Source organism: Hylobates moloch, unplaced genomic scaffold (assembly GCF_009828535.3).
Source record: "Hylobates moloch isolate HMO894 unplaced genomic scaffold, HMol_V3 SCAFFOLD_1, whole genome shotgun sequence".
NCBI lineage: Eukaryota > Metazoa > Chordata > Mammalia > Primates > Hylobatidae > Hylobates > Hylobates moloch.
This window is the reverse complement of record NW_026652276.1, coordinates 188,923,078-188,950,231: the sequence shown is the minus strand read 5'-3', so window position 1 is coordinate 188,950,231 and position 27,154 is coordinate 188,923,078. Positions and strand designations below refer to the sequence as shown.

At 39.3% G+C, this 27,154-nt stretch overlaps 1 protein-coding gene across 1 annotated transcript in view; it reads left to right on the top strand.

Annotated features, from left to right (window-relative positions):
* LAMB4 (laminin subunit beta 4) overlaps positions 1–27,154 on the top strand; it is a 112,468-nt gene that overhangs the window by 71,571 nt on the left and 13,743 nt on the right. The window contains exons 25-32 of the mRNA XM_032753495.2: positions 546–642; positions 2,454–2,829; positions 6,215–6,375; positions 8,927–9,132; positions 10,391–10,594; positions 14,580–14,724; positions 20,731–20,938; positions 23,979–24,117. Of these exons, the coding sequence (XP_032609386.1) occupies positions 546–642; positions 2,454–2,829; positions 6,215–6,375; positions 8,927–9,132; positions 10,391–10,594; positions 14,580–14,724; positions 20,731–20,938; positions 23,979–24,117 (1,536 nt within the window). The remainder of the gene's footprint in view (positions 1–545; positions 643–2,453; positions 2,830–6,214; positions 6,376–8,926; positions 9,133–10,390; positions 10,595–14,579; positions 14,725–20,730; positions 20,939–23,978; positions 24,118–27,154) is intronic.

Genomic DNA, 27,154 nt, shown 5'->3' with positions numbered 1-27,154 from the left:
GTTGGGAAGGTAAAGAAAAGTTCAGCCCTCTGAAAAACACAGTTAAGTAACTCTCATTAAATCATTAAGCCTGAAGTACCAAAAAAAGATGTTTTTTGAGCAAAACGCTAATCCGGTTGGTAAAAACTACATCATATATTCCATAATGAAAACATTACTTGACACATTAACTGATGAATGTTAGACCAGGTCTTTGGCCTCACTCACTTATGGAGGAACTCCCATAACAGTTGAGGAAAAGAATCTGGCCCGTTTCCCATTATGTGTTTTGTTTTCATTTACATCTGTGTATGTTTCCCAGTTTGGGCCACTTGTCCCTGAACAGCTGGAAGCAGGCGATATATTCAGGAGCTTTAGGCCAAAGCACATTAACTCCTGATCCTTGGTATTGTCGGGGGTGGCTGCTGGCCATGGGAATCATCCTTCTTCTGCCTTTGCACAGCTGTATGTTCTAATTCACTGGAGGGGAAAATATTTCCTATTAAAATGCATTTTTTTTTAGACCATAAAGCTTGTCAATTCCTCACCCATGACTGTTCTCACAGCTTACAGGCCAGTGTCCGTGTAAATTAGGCTATGGCGGGAAACGTTGCAGTGAGTGCCAGGAAAATTATTATGGTGATCCACCTGGGCGATGCATTCGTAAGTATTGGGAATACTAAAAACTCATGCGTACAGTCAGCCTGGCCCTACCATGGACACGCTATGAACCAACTGAGTTTTAAATTTCTTTTTTTGGTTGCTTTTAATAAGGTAGACTTAGAAAACTCACAAAGTTTAATTCTACATTTTGAAAATAATCTTCCTATAGCCCTGCAAAAAGATTATTTTCCTCCTATGTTAAAAATTTAGCCTATACTAAAATTCATAGCCTGTCTTAAAATTCCTCAAACTCATTGCAAATGGAACAGTCAGCTTCCAAAAGAAGAAAATCCAAAGAAATAACAGGTATCATGGGCTTATCACCATGGTCAGCCATACATAGCCATGCATGGCAACTCTTTCCTCCTCTCTATTCCTTTATAAATGTGCCCTTGTGGCTAAAAAATATTGCTCATTCCCTTGCCCCATTCAAATGCACATTCTGAATGATTTTCTCTGGGCCCCACTTATTCAGTTTTCTAAGTGGAATTGCTGGGTTAAAACCCAGGGTGAAACTTTGGCTCTTGGAAAATCTATCTTAGAGCCTCTTTCCCTGTGTCCCTCTACTATTTTGATAATCTTATTTCATAAAAATGCTTTCATCTTTTCTAGAGAAGCAGTAGAGGAAACTGCAAATAATCAAGTCAGGCCACAGACCCCACTAAAGCTCCTGGGGAAGAGCGGCTAAGGGTGAGAAATGGCCTCCAGGTGATGAAGTAACATGACACCGCCCCTCTGGACCAAGGCCAGTGTGCTGGACAGATGTTTTCTAGCTGAAGAGCCCTAGTGTGTTAACTAGTTTTTATCTGTAATTGGCATTATTTTTACATAAACTGACAAATGCTTTTTTTTTTTTTTTTTGAGACAGGGTCTCACTCTGGTTGCCTGCGCTGGAGTGCAGTGGCATGATCACAGCTCACTGCAGCTTCAACCTCCCTGGGCTCAGGTGATCCTCCCACCTCAGCCTCCAGAGTAGCTGGGAATACACATGTATGCCACCACACCTGGCTAATTTTTGTATTTTTTGTAGAGATAGGGTTTCATCATGTTGCTCATGCTGGTCTCGAACTCCTGGGCTCAAAGAATCCACCCGCCTTAGCCTCCCCAAGTGCTGGGATTACAGGCATGAGCCACCGCACCCAGCCTCAAATGCATTTTTAAATTACTTGTTCCTTGCAGTTAGTCCAAAAACATAGTCTAGTGATTCCCTAACCTTTTGGAAATTGCAGTAAGATCAATAGATCTCCCTATCCTCTATCTTCAGGCTTGGTCAGAAACCTACTCAAAGAAAGTACTGTGTGGAATCAGTTATTTTTTAAAATTAAGATAAAATGAATTTAATTTCCCATCCTTTGTGGAAAATGAAATTGTTTTCCTTATGTAATGGAAGACAGCCAAGCTGGGCTTTACTCAGAAGAAGTGTGACCATGGGACTTTTTAGAGAGTCTCGACACACCTGAACCACCCTCGGAGGCTGGAGCAGCAGAGTTACTACCGTGTGTCCATCATTAAATCATACTTCTTACTCACATAGATGAGGATCCCACTTGTAGACGCTTGCATTCACACAATAAAAACATCTGATATTTGCCAAATTGAAATAGTAAACTGATTTGTTAGTGGAATATAGAGAGCCATGCTGTCTTGTAATGGCTATTGCACAGATTTCTGAAATTATATTGGCTTTAAATATTCATCTTAGAAGTGTGAGTTGGGAAGATTTTCAGGAGAGAGGAAAAGACCTGATTCTTGAGCTAGTCATCAACAAAAGACCCCGTGACATTCTCTGCTCCTTCTCTTTTCCTTTTTAGCATGTGATTGTAACAGGGCAGGTACCCAGAAGCCCATCTGTGATCCAGACACAGGCATGTGCCGCTGCCGGGAGGGTGTCAGCGGCCAGAGATGTGATCGCTGTGCCCCGGGTCACAGCCAGGAATTCCCTACTTGTCTTCAGTGTCACTTGTGCTTTGATCAATGGGACCACATCATTTCTTCCCTCTCCAAAGCGGTGCAAGGGTTAATGAGACTGGCTGCTAACATGGAAGATAAAAGAGAGACCCTGCCTGTCTATGAGGCAGACTTCAAAGGCCTCAGAGGGAACGTGTCTGAAATAGAAAGGATTTTGAAACATCCTGTTTTCCCATCTGGGAAATTCTTAAAAGTCAAGGATTATCATGACTCTGTTAGGTAAGATTTATGCTCAAGTAACAGACAGCCAAACTCCTGATTTACCTTAACTCCCGCCAAGCTTTAACATCCTCAAACTTCAATTTGGAAATGTACCTATGTTGACTTTAGGGGACTGATCGTTGTTCAGTTAATAACCAGGCTGGGCCGGGGGCCGTAGCTCACGCTTGTAATCCCAGCACTTTGGGAGGTTGAGGCAGGTGGATCACTTGAGGTCAGGAGTTCCACGCCAGCCTGGCCAACATGGAGAAACCCCGTCTCTACTAAAAATACAAATATTAGCCAGGCATGGTGGTAGGCACCTGTAATCCCTGCTACTTGGGAGGCTGAGGCAGGAGAATCGCTTGAACCCAGGAGGTGAAGGTTACAGTGACCCAAGATCATGCCATTGCACTCCCAGCCTGGACAACAAGAGTGAAACTCTGTCTCAAAAAAAAAAGAAAAAACACAGCTGGAAATAATGTATGTCTACTTTTTTCTCACCTAGTTAGGAGTATATGTGATTTTTCCAGATGACATTGATTGTAACAAAAAGACAGTCATTAATGGGGAAGCCCAAACTCAGTAAAGCTGAAAGATATAAAATTGGAAGTATGGTAGTTTCAAAAACAACACATATTTTTTTCAATGATACACCTAGGGAAAATTTACCAAACGTTTCCAAGTTCTTCAGTTGTTTAGAAGCCTATACATTAATATAAAGTCTTATTATTATTCAAGTCTTATTATTAAAAATGCAAGCTCATTTTTATTACATATTACTGAATCTTTTTTTAAAATTTAACTATTTGTTGAGATTATGTTGATAGTTTTGGGCCACGGCTCAGCAAACTACAGCCCACAGGTGGAATCTGACACAGCCTTTGTTTATGTAAATAAAGTTTCCTTGGAGCACAGCCACGCCCATTTATTTACCCCTCCTCTGTGGCTGCACTCTCTACAATGGCAGAGTTGAGTAGTTCTGACAGAGATGCTATGATTCCTAAGGCAAAGTTTGCCAACCTGTTATGGGCAAAATCAGGATGAACTGGGTATACTTTCTACCCCCATAGAAGCACATAGTCTGCTAAGAAACCCCAAAAGTGTGCTTATCTAGCAAAATATCCTTCCTCCCCAAGAAAAGTTCCTGGATTAAGGAATAGTTGAAGCTGCAGAGGCTTGTGTCATATATAACATGAGTGTAAATATAAGGTAACTCATTATCTATAGGGAAATATCCCAGAAATATATGATAATTGCTTAAAAGGTGCACAAGGAAGAAGGTATCACCCACCTAGGTGGTTAAGGGAAAGGGCCACCACATCATAAATGCAGTGACAGGGCCCAGGGAGGCCACATAGCCAGGGTGAAGCTGGCAGGTGACAACAGGCACATCTATACTTCTCTAAAGGCTTCTGGGCTGGGCACAGTGGCTCTCGCCTGTAATCCCAGCACTTTGGGAAGCTGAGGCAGTAGGATCACTTGAGGCCAGGAGTTCGAGACCAGCCTGGGCTACATAGCAAAAGGATCACGTGAGCCCAGAAGTTCAAGGCTGCAGTGAACTATGATTGTGCCACTGCATTCCAGTCTGGATGATAGAATGAGACCCTGTCTCTAAAAACAAAAAAGCAATAAAACTTCTGCGTTGCAGGATCTGGACCCTTATGTTAACAGATCTCCTCAATTTTCAAGAGATGTCAGACATCCATATTTTTACTGAACTATCCCCACTTCAAAATGTATACAGCTAATCCAATAGCACTTATAAGAAGCCCTGCTGTATAGCCCAAAGAAAACTTGTCTGAGAATGAGCTTTGGCCCATGGACCACTGGCATGTGGTTAGACACCATTAGGAAAATGTCAGACAAAGTAGCACAAAGAAAGCAAAACGAGCCAATCCACCATGGACATTCTGGACAGAGACTGCAAGAGCCACAGGCAGAGCCAGAGAGAAGGAGCGAGAAAGAGGAGTGCCCAGCCCAGGTCTGGAGTGAGGAGAAAGCAGTAGGCTGCTGAGCTTCTTCAACCAGCAGCCCAGAGGCCTGTTCCCTCCTAGCCCACCTGCCAAACTCCTACTTCTCTTTAACAGCCACACAAACATCACCTCCTCCCTGAAACCTTTCCTGACTTCCTCACAAAGAGGCCTGTGTTTCCTTCTCCATCTTCTCACCTCTTTGTGCTCCTTTGCCATTGCCTCGCTGTGGGGCATCCTGGACAGGGCCTTCCCTCTCACGTGCTTGTCTTCTCCAGGCCTCATGAAGTTCCGTTAAAAAAAAATGTTGCTGGGTAAACTACAAGTGGAAGGGGAACAGGAGGACAAAGAACCCCAGGTGTCATGAGCATAAATTCAGAAGTCAAACCACCTGGTTTAAATCCATTTACCAGATGTGGCTTTGGGCAAGCTACTAAACTCCTCCAAGCTTCAATTTCTTCATCAAAAAAGAGAAAGTCTGGATTTCATAGGATTCTTGTGAGAATTATTCAAGACTCATCACTTAGCATAGTGTCCGGCATATGTAAGTGCTTAAGGAGTCCCAATTAGAGTAATTGTCATTATTTTTATTGTTATTATTGTTAGCCTGAAGAATTGCAGTTGTGATAATTGGAGCCTGAAGGAAGAGTCTATAGATTAGAGGGGAGAGTTACAGCAGAAAATGGAAGGAAGCATTGCCGTTGTGCCAAGATAAATTAGTCCCATAAATTCATTTTATAACTTCCTCCAACTCTACACTTGAAGATTTGCACACAGTTTCTCCACCATGAGGAATGTGTTCATTATCCCCTCGAAGCAACTGTAGGTGCCAAACCCAGCAAATTGAAGCACGACAAAGGTGTACCCCATCAAAGAAGAAGGTGATGGAAAAAAACCCAGGGGAACACTCACCAGCAAGAAAACCTCCCTGTCACTAATGGAAAATAAGAGTTGGGACCCTGAACAGACGTTACACTAAAAAGAACCTTGCTGAATGTAGATTAATTCTAAATGAAGAACTGATTTTACCCCAGGCTAAGTAAACAGTTCTGTTTTATCATATGTTGAAAGCCAAATGTAGACCAGCTCCCTGAGATTGGTTTAATTGAAGCATGTCTGAGTGCATGTTTTGAAACCCAAAATGAAGAAAGAGCATAAACAGTCAAAATGGAATGATTTGAGAGCCTTTATTCTACTAGACCTTGTATGCCATCCGTATTTTAAATGAATGTTGCAATAGTCCAGGAAGGTGAATTCAGATGAAAGAGATGAGACATAAACACAATTATAAACCATCAAATGAAAAACTTGAGTTGAAGGAATCCTTTCTAATCAAGAATACCTAACAATGAGAGCAATTTTGGTGGCATTTTTTCACCAATATATCAAATGTAATACAAGCTTAACTACATTTACCCTCATTTTCTCTATAGAAAACAAATCATGCAGCTAAATGAACAATTGACAGCAGTGTATGAATTTCAAGATCTGAAAGATACAATAGAAAGAGCAAAGAATGAAGCAGACCTCTTACTTGAAGACCTTCAGGAAGAAATTGATTTGCAATCCAGTGTCCTTAATGCAAGCATTGTGGGTAAGGGAAAAATGTGTTTTTGACTGTGTCTGCACAAAGTGAGTCATCCAGTGCTTACCACCATAGTGCCTGAGCACTCTAGAACATGCAAACACAACCGTTAAAGGTATTATTTGTTCATGGATATTTCAACTTTTTAAACATCACAGAGCCTGGATAGCATTCACTCAAAAATACCAAGTAAACAATGTCTGATATTAAACAAATGCTAACACCCAAAGTAATCTAGTGCCAAACCCATGTAAAGGGTCTTGAGTAGTCAACAACTTAGAAATTCTAATATGGCCATAAGCAAATGAGAGAGACATGTTTATATGCCTTTCTCGGTGTAGGCCACTCCATTTTCAGTAACCATAAATGCAATGGAATATGAGGCAAAAAAAAAACCCCACAATATTTCTCATAAGAGATGAGAAATATTTGTAAGGATGAGAGTCATGCAACATACTACAAGCCCTTAACTCATATCGCATAGTTCTTAAAACTGAATGTGAGCTGTGCCTAAGCCAAGATAATTTGCAAGAGAAATGAAACTCTAAAGCAAAACTTTGATTAGTTCATCTCCTATTCAAGATCATACCCCTGTTATATTTGGAAATGGACAACCAGTTACTACTGAGGGAAGCATCACTGAGTTTATTCACACCTAAGCCATCCAGTTTAGAGGCAAATGGAAAATATACATGAATCCATGTCAGGAAATATCTTTGGCTGCTTTCATTGTCCTATGTATATACTCCTGTGTTTTATCTGATTTTGACCTAGAAGAGAAAAAAAAATAGAAGGCAGATAGGAATACCTGATTTCCCTAAAGGGATGCCTAAATTTAGTGAAACAAATTCTAGCAAAGATGTATTGATGATGTTCAATAAATGCCATGTATTGAGTAAGGAATCTACTCTGATTCCTAATCTAGAAGACAGTTCCCACTGAAAGAACTCAAAATCCATCAGAGGTCACCCCATGCCAGGTAAAATAAGGTGAAACTGCCCCCCCATGCTAATCCTCTCAAATTTGCAGTCCAACAGCAGTTACTGGGCTTTTTTCCAATATCTGACATTGTGCAGTAGAAACAGGCGGATCATTACAGCAAGTCCCTACCTTTGAGTTATTTCCGTCTAATGGGGGAAGGCGACAAGAATATAAACCACCCCAAACAGCATTAAGACTGTTAGAGCATCTTCAAGCTGCTTCAAAAACAAAGTAGCAAAAATGGAATTCTTCCTGGGTTCATTAGTAAAGGCTTCAGGGAATAGGTGGCAATTGAATTATCTCCACAGGGTAGGAGAAAATCTGCCATAAAAATGAAAGAAGAAACTAATTCCGAGCAATAGGAACATTTTTTTCATGATAAGTGAAAAGCATGGTATATTAAGAGTATGGTCTTATAAGAACCAGAAAAGTTTGAAAGATAAGGTATGGTTGTCTCCTGCCTGGATTATGATTCTATAGGGAGTAAAGATCAGATCAGGACTGTGGGCCTCTGGTTCCTAAAATATGGAGTTATAGTTTAAACCCCTAATATACTATAATTTACATTAAAATATACCATACATACCTTATTACTTTCACAAATTTGTATTAATAATGCAAACATAGAAAATGTAGAGAAGTGCTTAAGAACACAGGCTCTGGAGTCAAACACCCTGGATTCACATCCTGGCTTCATCTCTTACTATCAGTGAGAACTTAGGCAAATAACTTTCCTCAACAGAGCCTCAGTTTCCTTATTGGAAAATGAAGATGATCATACTAATGTGCATTTCGCACTGTTTTCTGAAGATTGAGGAAGAAAATTGATGGGAAGTATAGTATAGGCACCTACAAAGCACCCAACTAGCTGTTTTTTAGCTATTGTTAGCAGCCTCAACATCAGGGTTCAGGAAACCGCAGCATCAGGGCGAATCCTGCCCACAGCCTGTCTTTGTAAATACTGCTTCAGTAGAACACAACCCCACCTCTTTATTTACGTACTGCCTGTAGCTACTTTCACTCTACAATGGCAGAGGTGAGTAGTTGGAACAGAGATGCTATGGCTAGCAAAGCCTAAAACGTTAATTATTTGGCCTTTGCAGAAAAAGTTTGTCAACTCCTGCTCTATAGGGTTAAGTAAATTTAGTTGGTTTATTATATTTGAGTGTATATAGGTATTCATAGTTAATACCTTATATTTGTGGAAAATATTTACAGAATATATTCATATTTTCTCAATTCTCCCAAATTATTATCACCAATTTACAGAGGAAGAAACAAAATATAAGAGATGAACTGATTTGATCGAGGGTATGCCCAGGCAGTAAAGGGTGAAGCCAGGACTCACACCACATCTGTGGACTTAAATCTCAATGCCCTGTATCTATTCTATCCATATTTATTATACTATAGCTAATCCTTCCCCCATCAATTGCAAATTCAAGGAAGATGTTGAAATTTTATAGTGATAGTTGAGACCAAGACAGTAGCCAAATTATAGAATGATTATCTTAATAACTTATATATAATTTCATTTGCTTTCACAAAATTTACCTTACTTCAATTTGCATTGACACAGACTCCTCAGAAAACATCAAGAAATATTATCACATATCATCATCTGCTGAAAAGAAAATTAATGAAACTAGTTCCACCATTAATACCTCTGCAAATACCAGGAATGACTTACTTACCATCTTAGATACACTGACCTCAAAAGGAAACTTGTCATTGGAAAGATTAAAGCAGATTAAGATACCAGATATCCAAATATTGACTGAAAAGGTAAATATTCACGATGGTAAGGTCAAAGCATTTGTGGTTTTTACTTGGTATATGAACCTCTTCAATGATATTTCCCTAGCTTACATTTTAAATTTCTTTTTCATTATATATTAGAAATATATAAATATATGTATGTATATAAAATATGTATATGTTTTATTATATACTATAAAAAGCCTTATTTTTATTTAACTCAAGAATTGATCAGAGTAAAGATTGTGGCTTGATTTGATTATTTGATATTATTTACTATTTCTAAAACAGTACAGGCTATGAACATTTGCTCCTCTTGCTTCATTATAAGAAAAAGGCTAATTCTCTCAAAAGAATAAAAAGTGCAGGCTGGGCATGGTGCCTCACGCCTGTAATCCTAGCACTTTGGGAGGCCAAAGCGGGCAGATTACTTAAGGCCAGGAGTTCGAGACCAGCCTGGCCAACATGGTGAAACCCCATCTCTACAAAAAACAAAAATTAGCTGGGGGTAGTGGTGTGCACCTGTAATCTCAGCTGCTCAGGAGGTTGAGGCAGGAGAATCGCTTGAACCTGGCAGGTGGAGGTTGCAGTGAGCAGAGATGTTGCCTCTGCCCTCCAGCCTGGGCGAGAGAGTGAGACTCCATCTCAATAAATAAATAAATAAATAAATAAACAAACAAACAAATAAATAGTGAAACTCACATGTAATTCCTGGAAGTTTGACTGTTTTCTCAGAAAACCATAAATATAAAGGATGACAAACTGACACAATACTAATTTAGATGTTTGATTACCTAGGAAATGTTTAATGGGTTACTCCCATGTACCAAGGATGAACAACTATTGAAGAAACATATGAATAAAGCAGTGCCTTGACTCAATGAGCCTGGATGGCATTAGAGTTCTGACAGCCAGGCATGGTGGCTCATGCCTGTAATCTCAGCACTTTGGGAGGCCGAGGTGGGCAGATCACCTGAGGTCAGGAGTTTGAGACCAGCCTGACCAAAATGGTGAAACCCCGTCTCTACTAAAAATACAAAAAATTAGCCAGGCGTGGTAGTGGGCACCTGTAATCCCAGCTACTTGGGAGGCTGAGGCAGGAGAATCTCTTGAACCCAGGAGGGGAACGTTGCAGTGAGCCGAGGTCACGCTATTGCACTCCAGCCTGGGCAACAAGAGCAAAACTCCGTCTCAAAAAAAAAAAAAAAAAAAAAAAAAAGGAAAAACAAAAAACTCTGACGACAAGTTCAAGTTGCTATTTAACATAAATCATTTCTCTTGCAAGGTGTGCAGAGATCCAGGCAATGTGCCATGTGTGCCCTTGCCCTGTGGCGGTGCTCTCTGCACGGGCCGGAAGGGGCACAGGAAGTGTGGGGGTCCCGGCTGTCACAGCTCCCTGACCCTCTCAACGAATGCCCTCCAAAAAGCCCAGGAAGCAAAATCCATTATTCATAATTTGGACAAACAAGTTCGTGGGTTGAAGAATCAGGTAAATATCTTCTCTTGCTTTATTTGTAAAGTTATAGCAATAAAGAAGCAGACTGCTTAAAATTTATAAAACTGCCATATAACTTCCAAGTGAGAAGATAGATTCTAGATAGTTGGTGTTCTTGTGCCTGGAAATATAGGATAAAATTATAGATGATATGAATGTAGATTTAGAAAGACAGGTGAATATTGATATATTTCCTATTCTATATATGTATACAGTTGACCCTTGAACAACATGGGGGTTAGGGGCACCAAGCCTCCACTCTACAATTGAAAATTTATGTATAACTTTCGACTCCCCCAAAATTTAACTGCTAATAGCCCACTGTTGACTGGAAGCCTTACCCATAACTTAAATAGTCAATTAACATATATTTATGTATGTATTATATACCATAATATAACCATAAAGTAAGCTAGAAAAAAGAGAATATTATCAGAAAAATCATAAGGAAGAGAAAATATACTTACTATTCATTGAGAGGAAATCGATCATCATTAAGGTCTTCATCATCATCTTCACATTGAGTAGGCTGAGGAGGAGGAAGAAGAGGGGTTGGTCTTGCTGTCTCAGTGATGGCAGAGGTGCAAGGGGAGGCAGAGAGGCAGGCACACTCAGTGTAAGTTTTATTGAAAAAGCTTTGTATATAAGTGGGCGTGTGCAGTTTCAACCTGTGTCATTCAAAAGTCAAGTGTGTGTGTGTGTATGTAAAGAAAGAGGGAAAGAATTCAAGATACATTATCATAGGTCATAGACTCATGTGGACATGTTTGTTTACAGCAAAACCTACATAGAAATGTCAAGACTCCAAGCTTAAAAATTTGGAAATAGGCCAGGAGTAGTGGGTCACACCTATAATCCTAGCATTTTGGGAGGCCAAGGCAGGAGGATCCCTTGAGCCCAGGGGTTCAAGACCTGCCTGGGAAACATAGGGAGGCCGTATCTCTATTTTATTAAAATAATAATAATAATAATAATAATAAAAGAAATAAATTTTTTAAAAGTGTTGAAAACTATAGATCTCTCAAAGCAAAGAATAATTTTTCATAAATTCATAAATATGTAAGGATATATTTGAAATCCTACTAAATATACAAATTGTAATGTTAGAATTTAATGTTAGAAAATAGCTTAATAGGAATTAAACTGTGCCTTGAACTCATTCCCTTGTTGATAGACTGAGAAAGTTGTTTTAACACTTAAGTACCTTATAATTAAATCTATAATAATTTGAAATGATTTCATTTACTTTTCTGGTCATATTTATAAATGAGAATCATTTTTAATTACCTAGTTTTCTTTAGACTTTTTTTGAGAATGTATTTTTTTCTCTGGTTTGAAAACAAGATAGTGGTGTGCTCCCCAATCTGTTTCTTTTTTGGCAATACGCAAAGAGCCTCTGACAAGAAGAAAAAGCTTTTAAAGAGCTGAATTTTTTACCACTATATATTGAATATTGTATCAGTAAGCATTCTTGTTTGCAAGCAAAAAAAGCCCACTCCTGGCTGGGCACAGTGGCTCACGCCTGTAATCCCAGCACTTTGGGAGGCCGATGCAGGTGGATCACCTGAGGTCAGGAGTTTGAGACCAACCTGGCCAACATGGTGAAACCCTATCTCTACTAAAAAATAAAAAAATAAAAAAATAAAAAAATAAAAATTAGCCAGGCATGGTGGTGCATGCCTGTAATCCCAGCTACTCAGGAGGCTGAGGCAGAATTGCTGGGACCCAGGAGGTGGAGGTTGCAGTGAGCCGAGATTATGCCATTGCACTCCCGCCTGCACCGACAACAATGAGACCTTGTCTAAAACAAAAACAAAAAGACCCACTCCTGAACAAGAAGGAAATATATGTAAGGACATCTGGGTCTCAAAATCCAGTAAAGGATAGAGGGCCAAGCCTGGGAATGGGGTGAGAACCACAGCCAAGATACACACACACACACACACACACACACACACACACACACACACACACACCCTATATCTTTGAGCAAGCATCTGATTAGCCAATCTGTAACATATCCCTACATAAATCTTGAAACTTTACTTGCATAGTCACAATTCTGTATTGCCACATCATTTTCCATTCACATGTGGATCTTCATTGCTTTAACAAATATCCACCTACTATGTGCCAGGCATCCATCTACAAGTTGAGAATACAGCAGCAAACATAGCAATGTAAATCCTGGTCTTATGTCCCCAGTGCTTAAAACACACCTTAATTGTTTAATGTAATTTTAAACTATTATATTGCTCCTTCTCAAAAAAATAGAAATCTCACCCCCATTTAAAGGAGTCCTGATTGCCGCTTGATCATATCATTAAGTCAATAATATGTTAAGCTATCAGTGTTAAAAAATTATCCTTGAAATCCATATTAGCAGAAGCTAGTTTAATCAGCACATAAATGGAGAACTGGAAAACGATGAGAGGGGATGTCATGTTGATGAAATGGTGTGCTATTTTCCTCTTGATTAGAAGGAGGAAGAGTGCCAGAAGAGATTGTGAGAGAATTCTCAGGAGTCAGTTGTGACAGAAGATGGATTGCAGAGGGATGTTTTAAGAGTGAAGTAATTTCTTGATCTATTTCTTTCTGAATATGGTATCAACTAATCTAGGCTGAGATTTCCTCTGTATCACTTGGTACTTTGCTGCCTAGGGTATTTTATTTCTGGAATTCTCATTTTACTGCAATCCATTTTAAAGCTAAGAAAGTTCTAGAGAATTAAGTATCAACTCTGGAAAAAAAGATACACATTTTTAATCGTGTAAATACTTTTTTGTTTCATCATATGCCAATGACTATAATTTAAATCCTTTTCTTAAAAATCTGTATGGCTCAAATTAAGCAGGCTCCTTTTGTGGGGAAATAAAGGGAATTTTTTTTCTTTTTTCCTTTTTTTTTTTTTTTTTTTTTTTTTTTGAGACAAGAATCTCACTCTGTCTGGCCCAGCCTGGAGTGCAGTGGTGCGATCTCGGCTCACTGCAACCTTCGCCTCCTGGATTCAAGCGATTCTTCTGCCTCAGCCTCCCCAGTAGCTGGGATTACAGGCATGTGCCACCACGCCTGGCTAATTTTGGTATTTTTAGTAGAGATGGGGTTTCACCATGTTGGCCAGGCTGGCCTTGAACTCCTAACCTCGAGTGATCTGTCTGCCTTGGCCTCCCAAAGTGCTGGGGGTTACAGGCGTGAGCCACCATGCCCAGCGGATTTTTTTTTTTCCTAATTATGTTTGATCCTAACTAGCACTACTTCTGTCACAATTAATTTATTCAATAAAGCTCAGCTTGTTGGCAATATTGTCCTATTGCTTCTGGGTTTTTTCTCTCTCTCTAATTTGTTGGAATCCCAAGAAAAACTCCATGACCTTTCTCAGATCACACAATTAAGAATTTGCACTTCTAGTTTGCTAGCCTATTATTCCTGTCATTCCTCTACCAAGAGTACAAAGTGTCTGGAATTTATCTTTGTAGCCCACTCTCAGTTCAAGCTCATTTATTAAAAGGAGGAATGCTTTTTTGTTAGTTTCCAAAGAAAGTACATTACTTGAATTTGAAGAATGTTTAGAAGAGTAACATTTTAACTTACATAAAAGAAAATGCTCTCAACCTATTAAACGTGATGACCACTGCAGGTAAGTAGTCCTATGTAATTTATGGGAAAGTTGTTGGTATTAAAGAATGCTAAAGCCCCATTAAAACAAAATTTGTGTTTTAGACTTATATTAGAAAAATTCATTAGTGCTAAGTCAATAATGTTCTAAAAGATAAATTAATGATATTAAGAAAACATGATAATGAGAAGAGATAATAGTCACCTTGTAAAAGATTCCTTGCAAATGAATCTATGGTTTATCTAGACTTTTATTTAGTTTTTAGTGACAGTTTTATTTGGTCCAGCTAAGTAATTAAACATCAAAGAACATGGCTTTGTTAAGTATATTGTTGAGTATTCTTCATTGTTTTTCTCATTCCAGATCAAAAATATAAGTAAACTGGCAGAAGTCTCCAAAAACAATGCCTTACAGCTACGGGAAAAACTGGGAAATATAAGAAACCAAAGTGACTCTGAAGAAGAAAAAATCAATCTTTTCATCAAAAAAGTGAAAAACTTTTTGTTAGGTAATTTAAAAATATATATTAGGACTAGTTTTTGTTTTTTTCCCTTTTTAATGTGTAGTCAAACATCATAGCCAGTTCCAAATTATATTAATTGGAAATGACAAGCCTAAATCAGAAAAATGATATACCCTTTGGTTTTTAATTCCTTAATGAGAATAATCTCAAAATACCAACTCTGTGCCAAAAAATTACGGCTTTCTGTAAAAGATAAATGTGGTAACAAATGCTAGAATTTAGTTAAAATTCCAAACACATGAACTTTGTGTTTAAAGTTATTTTATGTTTGTTTTTTTTAAGGAAAGTTCAACATGACAATTCTATCAGATTCCCTAACATCATGATTCAGTAATTTTCTTTGCTGACAGAAATGATATGAGATCAAGATATGCTGAATTTTAGTTAGATATCAAATATCATAGTGAGTTGGCATCTAAAAAAATTGATTATTAGCTATTATTGACTATTTTCCAAGTCTTCTTTTATTGGTTCTCTGTGGCTGACCAAAAGTAGCTGATTTATTGTACATTATGCCTTACTTTGGGAGAGGCTCATTTTAAACTCCAGAGAATTAGTAAAGATTAAAAAAATCAAGTACTGAAGCTGGAAATTGACCTGAAACCTCACTCTCTGTACACATACACACACACACACACACACACACACACACACAGAGAGAGAGAGAGATGATTAATGTGAAGAGGCTTTATTTTCCATAACCATTTTCCAAATTCAATAATTTAACATTTTATACATGAATTGGCAATTGGAGCATCCATTACAATCTCTTCAATCACTTCATTATTTTACTTAATATGTGTGAGAGACCCCTGTGGCCAAGGTTTTTTGGGTTTTTTTTATTTTGTTTTGTTTTGTTTTTCCTGTCTCAATGTTTCTAGAAATTGAATTGGCAGTTTCTAGCTGTTGTTTTCAAGATAAACAAAAATTAGGTGGAAATTTCCTTTGACAAAAATAGTAAAAACGAATGGGGTAGAATCAGTCTACTGGACATTTTGTTTATTCAAAAGCAAACTTTCAATGAGTAAGCTGGATGAATCGGTATTGACTGGACCCAGGTCTAGGATTAGGCTGGACTAAGAAGGCACCAAAACAAACATCAAAATCAAAGTTGCTAAACGAATTGCATGAACTGGTGGAATAGGGTCTACATGACCTCCTTTCTACCTAGTTTCCTGGGTCATAGAGCCTGTCCTCTTATTACTCTTCATTGCTACTGAATACATTTCTAATAAATATTTTACTTTAATTAACTTGAGGAATTGAAAGAAATCTATGTCCAGATTATTAAAACTAAAGGCATAAAGAACTATTATTACAACTAGGCGTAGAGAAAAATCCTGTTTCTTACAAGAAACTTCTTACTGCTCAGTGTCCCTAGAGCCCTGGTGACCAGGAAGCTTTCATGCCTTGCAGTGCCCTCCACCCACCTCTTGCTTCTCTTCTTTGCCTGGCTATAAAGCCCCAATAAAATTATCATTACATTAGATGATGACCATACTATTCAGCTCTTCTTTGACCACCTTAATATTTTTCTCAAAATCTGAATGCCTTATTAACAAAGGGATGTATCACTTCTCCTGAAAGTTCTATATATAAAAATTTGAATCTATAATCTCATAATAAATATGAATAACTATTTGATGAATGAATAAGTGATTGAAGTAAATTCACTTTTCATTCGAACGTTTTTTTTTACTTTTAAGTTCAGAGGTACATGTGCAGGTTTGTAAACTCGAGTCACAGGGGTTTGTTGTGCGGATTATTTCATCACCCAAGTATTAAGCTTAGTACTCATTAGTTATTTCTCCTGATCTTCCTTCCTCTCACCCTCCACCTTCTAAAAGGCTCCAATGTGTGTTGTTCCCCTCTATGTGTCCATATGTTCTCATCATTTAGCTCCCATTTATAAGTGAGAACATGCGGTATTTGGTTTTCTGCTCCTGTGTTAGTTTGCTAAGGATAATGGCCTCCAGCTCTATCCATGTTCTGGCAAAGGATAAGATTTCATTCTTTTTTATGTCTGCATAGTATCCATGGCGTATATGTACAACATTTTCTTTATCCAGTCTATCATTGATGGCCATATAGGTTGATTCCATGTCTTTGCTCCTGTGAATAATGCTGCAATGAACATGCATGTGAGTATGTCTTTATGATAGAATGATGTCTAACCCTTTGGGTATATACCCAGTAATGAGATTGCTAGGTCAAATTGTAATCTTTTTTTAGGTCTTTGAGGAATCACCACACTGTTTTCCACAATGGTTGAACTAATTTACACCCCCACCAACAGTGTATAAGTGTTTCTTTCTCTCTGCAATCTCATCAGCACATGTTATTTTTTGACTTTTTAAAAATCACCATTCGGACTGGTGTGAGATGGTACCTCATTGTGGTTTTGATTTGCATTTGTTTAATGATCAGTGATGTTGAGCTCTTTTTCATATACTTGTTGGCCCCATGGATGTCTTCTTTTGAAAAGTATCTGTTTATATCCTTTGCCCACTTTTTAAGGGGGTTGTTTTGTTCTTGTAGATTCAAGTTCCTTATAGATGCTGGATATTAGAGCTTTGTCAGATGCACAGTTTGCAAAAATATTCTCCCATTCTGTAGGTTGTGTTTACTCTGTTGATAGTTTCTTTTGCTGTGCAGAAGCTCTTTAATTAGATTCCATTTCTCAGTTTTTGCTTTAGTTGTAGTCGCTTGTGGCGTCTTTATCATGAAATCTTTGCCCATGCCTGTGTCCTGAATAATATTGTCTAGGTTGCCTTCCAAGGTTTTTATACTTTTGGGTTTTACATTTTAGTCTTTAATCCATCTGGAGTTAATTTTCATATAAGATGCAAGGAGGGGGTCCAGTTTCAGTGTTCTGCATATGGCTACCCAGTTATCCCACACCATTTATTGAAGAGGGAATCTTTTCCCCATTTCTTGGTTTTGTTGACTTTGTCAAAGATCAGATAGTTCTAGATGTGTGGCCTTATTTCTGGACTCTCTTTGCAGTTCCATTTGTCTATGTGTCTGTTTTTTGTACCAGCACCATGATGCTTTGGCTACTGTAGCCCTGTATTACAGCTTGAAGTCAGATAGCATGATACCTCTAGCTGTGTTCATTTTGCTTAGGATTGTCTTGGCTAGTCGGGCTGTTTTTTTGTTCCATATGAACTTTAATATATATTTTCTTGTTCTGTGAAGAATGTCATTGGTAGTTTGATAAGAATAACCTTGAATCTACACATTGTTTTGGGCAGTGTAGCCATTTTAATGATATTGATTCTTCCTATCTATGAGCATGGAATCTTTTTCCATTTGTTTGAGTCACCTCTGGATTCTTTGCGCAGTGTTTTGTAGTTCTCCCTGTAGAGATCTTTCACCTCCCTGGTTAGCTGTATTCTTAGGTATTTTATTCTTTTTGTGGCAATTGTGAATGAGATTGCCTTCCTGGCTTGGATCTTGGCTTGACTGTTGCTGATGTATAGGAATGTTAGTGATTTTTGTACATTGATTTTGTATCCTGAGACCTTACTGAAGTTATCAGCTTAAGGAGCTTTTGGGCCAAGGCTACGGGGTTTTCTAGGTATAAGATCATGCCATGTGCAAACAGGGATAGTTTGACTTCCTCTCTTCCTATTTGGATACGCTTTATTCTTTCTTTTGCCTGATTGCTCTGGCCAGGACTTCCAATACTATGTTGAATAGGAGTGGTGGTGAGAGAGGGCATCCTTGTCTTGTGCTGGTTTTCAAGGAGAATGCTTCAGCTTTTGCCCATTCAGTATGATGTACTAGAACTTTTTTAATTAAAAAGCTACTGTTTCTGGCTGGGCGTGGTGGCTCACGCCTGTAATCCCAGCACTTTGGGAGGCCGAGGCAGGCAGATCACCTGAGGTCAGTAGTGTGAGACCAGCCTGGCCAGCGTGTGAAAACCCTGTCTCTACTAAAAATACAAAAATCAGCTGGATGTGGTGGTGCACGCCTGTGATCTCAGCTACTCGAGAGGCTGAGACAGGGGAATCATTTGAACCCAGGAGGCAGAGGTTGCAGTGAGCCGAGATTGCACCACTGCACTCCAGCCTGAGCGATACAGCGAGACACCATCTCAAAAAAAAAAAAAAAAAAGAAAGAAAGTACTGTTTCTTTAAAGAGCCAACTCCCTGATTCTATTTAAAATGTCATTTTACTTCCCTCACAAAAAAATTCTTGTCACATTGCTTCAAAAATATTACAGAAAGTAAAATATTTCATTTATATTAAGAGAAATAGCTAAAGCAAGATGACTACAAGCAGAATATATATTCATGTCATGTCACTCAAATGCTGAAAATCATTTTTGGTTCCCACTGTTCTCTGAACAGTCTAAGTTCCTTAGCCTCTGACACAGGGACTTGTGCCATCTGCACCCAGCCCTTCTAAGCACACTACTCTCCTGCCAAGAGTGATCCATGCACTGTTTCTTGTACCACTCTGAGCTTTAGCTCCTGTAATTCTCTCAGTTTAGAATATCTCTTACCCCTCCCCACACCCCACAGTCTCCACAAGTTTAACCTGCTGTCCTCCCAGGCCCAGTTTCAATGCATCTGAAGTCCTTCCTGGAGTATTTTCTCCTTCCTCTGAACCCCATAGCATTTTGCCTTATATTGATCACTTCTGTTCCTATGTGATCAATATTTGTATATAATGACTATAGGCCCTCACCTGACGGCAAGCCCCCTGAGAATAAGATCCTTGTCTAGTTCATCTCTAGCTTCCCTATGGGAATTGTAGGTGTTCAGTAAGTAGCTGGAGAGTGACAAATGGCTTTGCTATAACACAGGGCTATCCAATCTTTTGGCTTCCCTGGGCCACACTGGCAGAAGAACTGTCTTGAGCCACACATAAAATACACTAACACTAACGATGGCTGATGAGCTAAAAATAAAAATAAAATCACACACAAAAAAGTCTCATAATGTTTTAAGAAAGTTTACGAATTTCTGTTGGGCCACATTCAAAGCTGTCCTGGGCCACATGTGGCCCCCGGGCTGTGGGTCGAACAAGCTTGCTCTAACGTTCATCTTCCATTTTAGTTCTCAATAGGGGCCAAATTTACTTTTCTGGAAAGCAGAGCATGGATGTATTTGAAAGTTTCTTTGGGGGGCACAGTGGCTCATGCCTGTAATCCCAGCACTTTCGGAGGGCAAAGTGGGTGGATCAGGAGGTCAGGAGATCGAGACTGTCCTAGCCAACATGGTGAAACCCCATCTCTACTAAAAATGCAAAAAAATTAGCTGGGCATGGTGGTGCGTACCTGTAATCCCAGCTACTCAGGAGGCTGAGGCAGGAGAATCGCTTGAACCAGAAAGTCGGAGGTTGCAGTGAGCTGAGATTGTGCCACCACTGCACTCCAGCCTGGTGACAGAGTGAGACTCTGTCTCAAAAAAAAAAAAAAAAGTTTCTTTATAACATGCTATTAACATGTTCCTTTACTCTGTATTGTCTCACTCCAATCCCAGAGTAGGCCTTTGAGTCATAGCATCAGGTATAGTTACCCAGTTACATGGATGAGCAAAAATTGTGAGCCTTTTTAATGTCATGGAGGACCAGAATCCAGTTTTGTTGACTTCAAATGCAGTGCTTCTCCAATGTCTCATTCATTGTGCTTAAATTTTCATGACAGGTATCTAAACATGTTCATTGCTTTTGAGTATGTACTTATAATAAATCATTCTCAGGACGTTTTGTAGAATACACGCAATGTTCCAGTATTTTGTTTTTCCAACAAGCACTTGTTCAGCAAGTATTCAGCACTCACTGAGCAGTGTTTCTTCCAGACAGAAGAGACAGCTGAGGATGAAGAAGAATCTATGGGACACCTATAATTTAATCCCTGTATTCTAGGGACACATAATCAAATGCAAGTGCATTTGGCTGAGACATTATTGTGGTTATACTTTTAAGATACATTGTTTGTTAAGGAGACATGATTACCTAAAACCCTGCTTCTTATTTAAGAGGAAAACATGCCTCCAGAAGACATCGAGAAGGTTGCCAATGGTGTGCTTGACATTCACCTACCAATTCCATCCCAAAATCTAACCGATGAACTTGACAAAATACAGAAACTTACACAACTCTGTGAGGATTACAGGACAGATGAAAACAGGTTAAATGAAGAAGCAGATAGAGCCCAAAAGCTTTTGGTGAAGGCCAAAGCAGCTGAGTAAGTACTGTATTAATATTCTTATCTTGCTCTAACAGACCATCTGCTGAAAGGACATCGGGAAAATGTTTGCCTAGGGATCCATAGCATTCAAATGAAATTACCTTCTGATAGTTCAGTGTCCAAGTTGAGGGCTGAGCTCTCTTTGGAGATTCCCTGGGAAGCTGGGTGACTCGGCGACAGGGTTCAGGGATGTTTTCTTCCTGTTTTCTTAGACTCGAAATGCCTTTCCAGTGGCCTGACACCTTTTTATAGCAATGCATACCAATAAATGTTAAATACTCATTATATGCCAGTATTTTAACAGGAATATTGGTATAGTTTTTCCCTTATTTATCTATGTTTGGTATTTTCTAAGTTTATTATACTAAGCAGTACTTTGAAATCAAAATTATTTTTTAAAGTCTGTCTGATATTTCACTTCCTCAGCATATTCTCAGTAAAAAGATAATAGGTTCGTGCAAAAGGAATTGTAGTTTTTGCCATTAATGGCAAAAACTGCAATTCCAAACCTCAATTCCTTTTGCACCAACCCAATATAATGATGAGGAACAGAATGGACACTAGAGCTCCAGGAGTACTGCAAGATGAAAATGGTATCTATAGTATACAGAGTTAACTAACTCTTGCCTTTTGTCCTGTTGACTTAGCCAACCAAAAAAGAAAAGCCAGGTTGATGTTTTTATGAGCATGGGGTGCTGTGGGTCTGGGTTACAGGATCAGTTAGGTGGTAGTACATCAACACCCACCATCACTGAGATCTGAGCCATTGTCACTGTCTCATCATCCCCGTGTATAAACGAAGTGTACCAGATTCATCCAAAAGTCCAATCCCTTCTAGGTTTAATATTTAAAACCAGGAAGATTAACTAACTGCACAGCAATTACTTTAAAGATTAAGTAGGCCGGGCATGGTGGCTCATGCCTGTAATCCCAGCACTTTGGGAGGCCGAGGCGGGTAGATCACCTGCGGTCGGGAATTCGAGACCAGCCTGACTAACATGGAGAAATGCTGTCTTTACTACAAATACAAAATTTGCCAGGTGTGGTGGTGCATGCCTGTAATCCTAGCTACTTGGGAGGCTGAGGAGGAGAATCACTTGAACTGAGGAGGCGGAGGTTGCAGTGAGCTGAGATTGCGCCATTGCACTCCAGCCTGGGCAACAAGATCGAAACTCTGTCTCAAAAAAAAAATCAAGTAATCACACAGCAATTAAAAGTGATACTGATGGGCTGGGTGAAGCGACTCACGACTATAATCCCAGCACTTTGGGAGGCTGAGGCAGGTGGATCACTTGAGGCTAGGAGTTAGAGACCAGCCTGGCCAACATGGTGAAACCCCGTCTCTACTAAAAATACAAAAATTAGCCGATGTGGTGGCATGCACCTGTAATCCCAGCTACTCGGGAGGCTGAGGCAGAGAACTGATTGAACTTGAACCTGGGAGGCAGAGGCTGCAGTGAGCTGAGATTGCACCACTGCACTCTAGCCTGGGTGACAAAAGCGAGACGCCATCTCAAAAAAAAAAAAAAAAAAAAAGTTGATAAAAGATGTTTAATAACAGGCAGAGATTCTTATACTGCAATGGTAATGCTTTGTAAAAAGCAGGTAACATCCAAACTGAACAGGAAGTTGAAAATAAAAAGCAGGTAACAATTTATACATGAAAGAGAATCTTAATTATGAAAATAAAAAATTGTGCTATAATATCCTAACATTTTAAAAGATGGCAAGATTACTGGTATTTTTCCCCTTCTTACTTTTTTTCTTTTTTTTGGTACTTTCTAAATTTGCTATAATAAGCAGTACATTGGAAATCTCTTTTTTTTTTTTTCTTTTGGGACAGGGTCTCGTTCTGTCATCCAGGCTGGAGTGCAGTGGCACGATCTCAGCTCACTGCAACCTCCGCCTCCCAGATTCAAGTGATTCTCATGCCTCAGCCTCCCAAGTAGCTGGGATTATAGGCATGCACCACCACACCCAACTAATTTTTTGTATTTTCAGTAGAGATGGGGTTTCACTATATTGGCCAGGCTGGTCTCGAACTCCTGACCTCAAGTGATCCACCTGCCTCAGCCTCCCAAAGTGCTGAGATTACAGGCATGAGCCACCACGCCTGGCCTGCAGTCGTAAATTAAAAATCTAAAGGAAAAAATAATATAAGAAAAAGATAATCGTGGCAGGGAATAGAAAAAATGGACACTGGTACCCTGGGAATGTTACAGAAATGAAATGGTGGTGGCAGTGGGATGATGAGGAGGGAAGGCTCCTGAAGGTTAGAAAGGGAAACAGAGATTACCACTGGAGGAAATGATAGGCTGGGTGGTAAAGGGAATATTTTGCAATTTAGCTAACTCTACTGTGGGCACACTGATTTCTAATGATGCTTCTGCAAAGGTCTGTCTGATATTTCACTCCTTCAGTACATTCTTCGCAAGGTGGTCTTGAGCCCACAGATCTAAGTATTTGGTGGCTGTTGACTTGAGGTGAGTTCCTTTCTGCAGAAAGACTGTATCACTTGGAATGCTTGTGATTTTAACCTTGGGCTTCTTAGTGGCTGGAATGTCAGTGAAGCTTAGCTAACTCTGAATAAACAAGCCTGAAAATGCAGGGCCTGTAGTCCTCTCTTTGCTCTCTGTGGGGCCTCGTGACCCTCCCAACCCCCACTCCAATAGAGATTGAGAAAGTGTAGCTTACATTTGAGACATCAGGGAAACTGGAATTCACGGGATAGTTTTTATGTGCAAAGAGTCATAGTTATATCACCCCAAACCTCTCCCCAAACCTGCATCCTTAATTTCCATATTTAACAAAATATGTATCTACTGGCTATGAATATATACGTGTGTGGGGTTTTTTTATTGGCATTTAAATATACCTATTTCTCAAAATGAAGACTTCAGCACTTTCTCTTAAGAGTAATTTAAATTTACTTAATAATTCAGTAAAGTATTTGGTTGAGTCAAATGAACTCTCTCAAGGTGAAATAAGTGAATAATTGTGTATTTATCTAATCTGATATGTTAATATCTTACCTTAGGAAAGCAGCAAATGTTCTATTAAATCTTGACAAAACATTGAACCAGTTGCAACAAGCTCAAATCACTCAAGGACGGGCAGACTCTACCATTACACAGCTGACTGCCAATATAACAAAAATAAAAAAGAATGTGCTGCAGGTATTTGTCTTCTTTGAAACTAACCTGAAATAGGTTTTGAGGGTAAAAACAACACAGTACTTTTTATGTACGCCAATGCTATGCTTGCTTTACGAGTCTGATGGGATTATTATGAGGATAAAATAAGATTTGGGTAGTATTATGCATGTATTTAATGTTCTACAGAGCATGTCTCAGCGTCATATTAATTGTGACCAATTCTGGGGTTGCACCAAGGCAGGTACTAACACCAGCTTAGAAATGAGGAAACTATGACTCAGGAAGGTCAGGTGATTGCCTAAGGTCACACAGCTAATTAGTGGTAGATATGAGGCCAGAGCATCTCCCCTGATACGAGGGAAAGGAATAGACTTTTTAAAAGCACACAAACCAAAGAAATGAGTTAACTTTTGTAACGTTCTTATAATTAAATGTGCATGAAATCTCATCAGAGTATCCTAAAACTAAAAAAAAAAAACAAAAAACTCATCCAAAAGAAATGCTGCATCTGGCCAGGCATAGTTGCTCACACCTGTAATCCCAGCACTTTGGGAGGCCAAGGTGGGTGTATCACCTGAGGTCAGGAGTTCGAGACCAGCTGGGCCAACATGGTGAAACCCCGTCTCTATGAAAAATACAAAAATTAGCCAGGCATGGTGGCAGGCACCTATAATCCCAACTACTTGGAAGGCTGAGGCAGGAGAATCAATCACTCCTCCAGGAGGCGGAGGTTGCAGTGAGCCGAGATTGTGCCACTGCACTCCAGTCTGGGCAACAGAGCGAGACTCTGTCTCAAAACAAACAAACAAACAAACAAAGCAGAAAGCAACAGAACAGGAAGTAATACATCAGGAAATAAAGGGGTTGGATAGGAAGAGGTTGCATATATGGGGTAGCAAAAAGGAAGGCCCCAGGATTTCCCCTTCTAGGCAAATACTTAGAACAAGGGATGGCAAAACATGACCACAGGCTGTATTGTCTATGGATGCTTTTGCACTACAATGACATAGAGTTAAATATTTGGGATAGAGACTTTATAGGCCACAAAGTATAAAGTATTTACTAGCTGTCCCTTTACAGAAAAAGTTTGCAGGTTGCTGCTCTAGGCAAACCCCCACATATGCCCAAGGGTAGAGGGAAGGACTTCCATTTCTAAAAATATGGTGAACCAATATCTTAAGGAACCCTAGTAGTTGAAAAAACACATAAAATATTAGATTGGATATTTAGATTTTTTTAATGCATAGCTGAATTAGTAAGAAACTTTTGATAGTCTCAGAGGCCAAAAATGACAGGAAAGCATGAATTCAGAGGTAATCAAGCACTAACTTGACAGCAGGCAGCAGGCATCTGCCCATCCCTGGAGCATTCAAGCTTTGGGTTTTAATGGTCACCATGCATATGACAGAAAGCGAAGGCCACACAGGAGGCAACAAGATTCTTGCATAGAACTGGGACCCCCAAATGGCAAAATCCTTAGTGAAATGTTAAAATCTGTCTCACACACACACACACACACACACACACACACACGCACACACACAGAGCCAGTAGAAAAACTTGTCCCTGGGTTGGGGAGTAACATCTCCACTAAGATTTGCTAACCACAATTGTGGCTGTAACACAATTTTGGGGCTAGAATTTATACTACCTGGTGGCCCTCAAAACCCTGGTATCATTTGAAGTAGCCCTGGGTTGGTAGGGCTCCCAGATGCCTGACAGAGGCAAACAAAAATCCTCTCCAAAGGAATGACTTTAAAACCTAGCCATCAAGAATTTCCCCCAAACGTGTAAAGAAACAGATTGCCTTTTTAAAAAAATTTTTTTTATTTTTTTGAGATGGAGTCTTGCTCTGTCACCCAGGCTGGAGTGCAATGGCACAATCTCAGCTCACTGCAACCTCCACCTCCTGGGTTCAAGCAAGTGTCCTGCCTCAGCCTCCCAAGTAGCTGGGATTACAGGCACGTACCACCACGCCCAGCTAATTTTTGTAATTTTAGAAGAGACGAGGTTTCACCATGTTGGCCAGGCTGGTCTTGAACTCCTGACCTCAGGTGATCCACCCACGTTGGCCTCCCAAAGTGCTGGGATTACAGGCATGAGCCACTGTGCCCAGCCACAAATTGCCTTTAAACAAGAGTCATCAGAAATAATGAATAACAAAATCAGGACACAAGAGACAGAGGATATTACCATTACTGGATACAGAATACAAAATAAGAATGTTTACTATGTTTAAGAAAATCTAAGAAAGTATGAAAGTATGACCAACAAGCAAGAAACAATGTCTAACAACCAGCTATATTTGAAAAATATTTAAATAGGACTTCTAGATATGATCAATATGGTCACTGAAATAAGAAACAAGCATAAAGTGTTATTACTGTTTGTAACGGGAAAAAATTAGAAGCCACTTGCACCAGCTGGAGAATAGAAAATACATTGTTGTATGTTCAAACAATGGAATGCTTTAAACTGGTAAAAATCCATGAACTGAGCTATGTAAATTAGCTTAAATGACCTACATAAGCATAATTTTCGTAACTTTTCATTTTAGAAAATCAACTTGCAGAAATATACATTTGTATAAGGTGAAAAAAATTTAAATACTATATATTGTTAAGAATACTGCACAGGTTGTAGAAAAAAATCCTATAGAGATACATGGAATGACAAAAATTAGATTCAAGATAGTGGTTGTCTTTGAGGAGAGAGAGAGAAGATATAATGGGGAGTGGTACGCTGAGGGCCTTAGCTCATTGTTAATGTTTTATTCTTAAACTGGCTGGTGGGTACATGGGTATTTGTTATATATTTTCTTTTTTTCTCTTCGCTCTTTTTTTTCTTTTTTTCTTTTTCTTTCTTTTTTTTTGGTTGTTGTTGTTGAGACAAGGTATCTCGTTTTCACCCAGGCTGGAGTGCAGTGACACAATCATAGCTTATTGCATCCTCAACCTCCTGGGCTCAAGCAATCCTCCTGCCTCAGCCTCCCGAGTACTGGGACTACAGGCACGCACCCCATACTAGGCTAATGTTATATTTTTAAACCCTTTTGTAT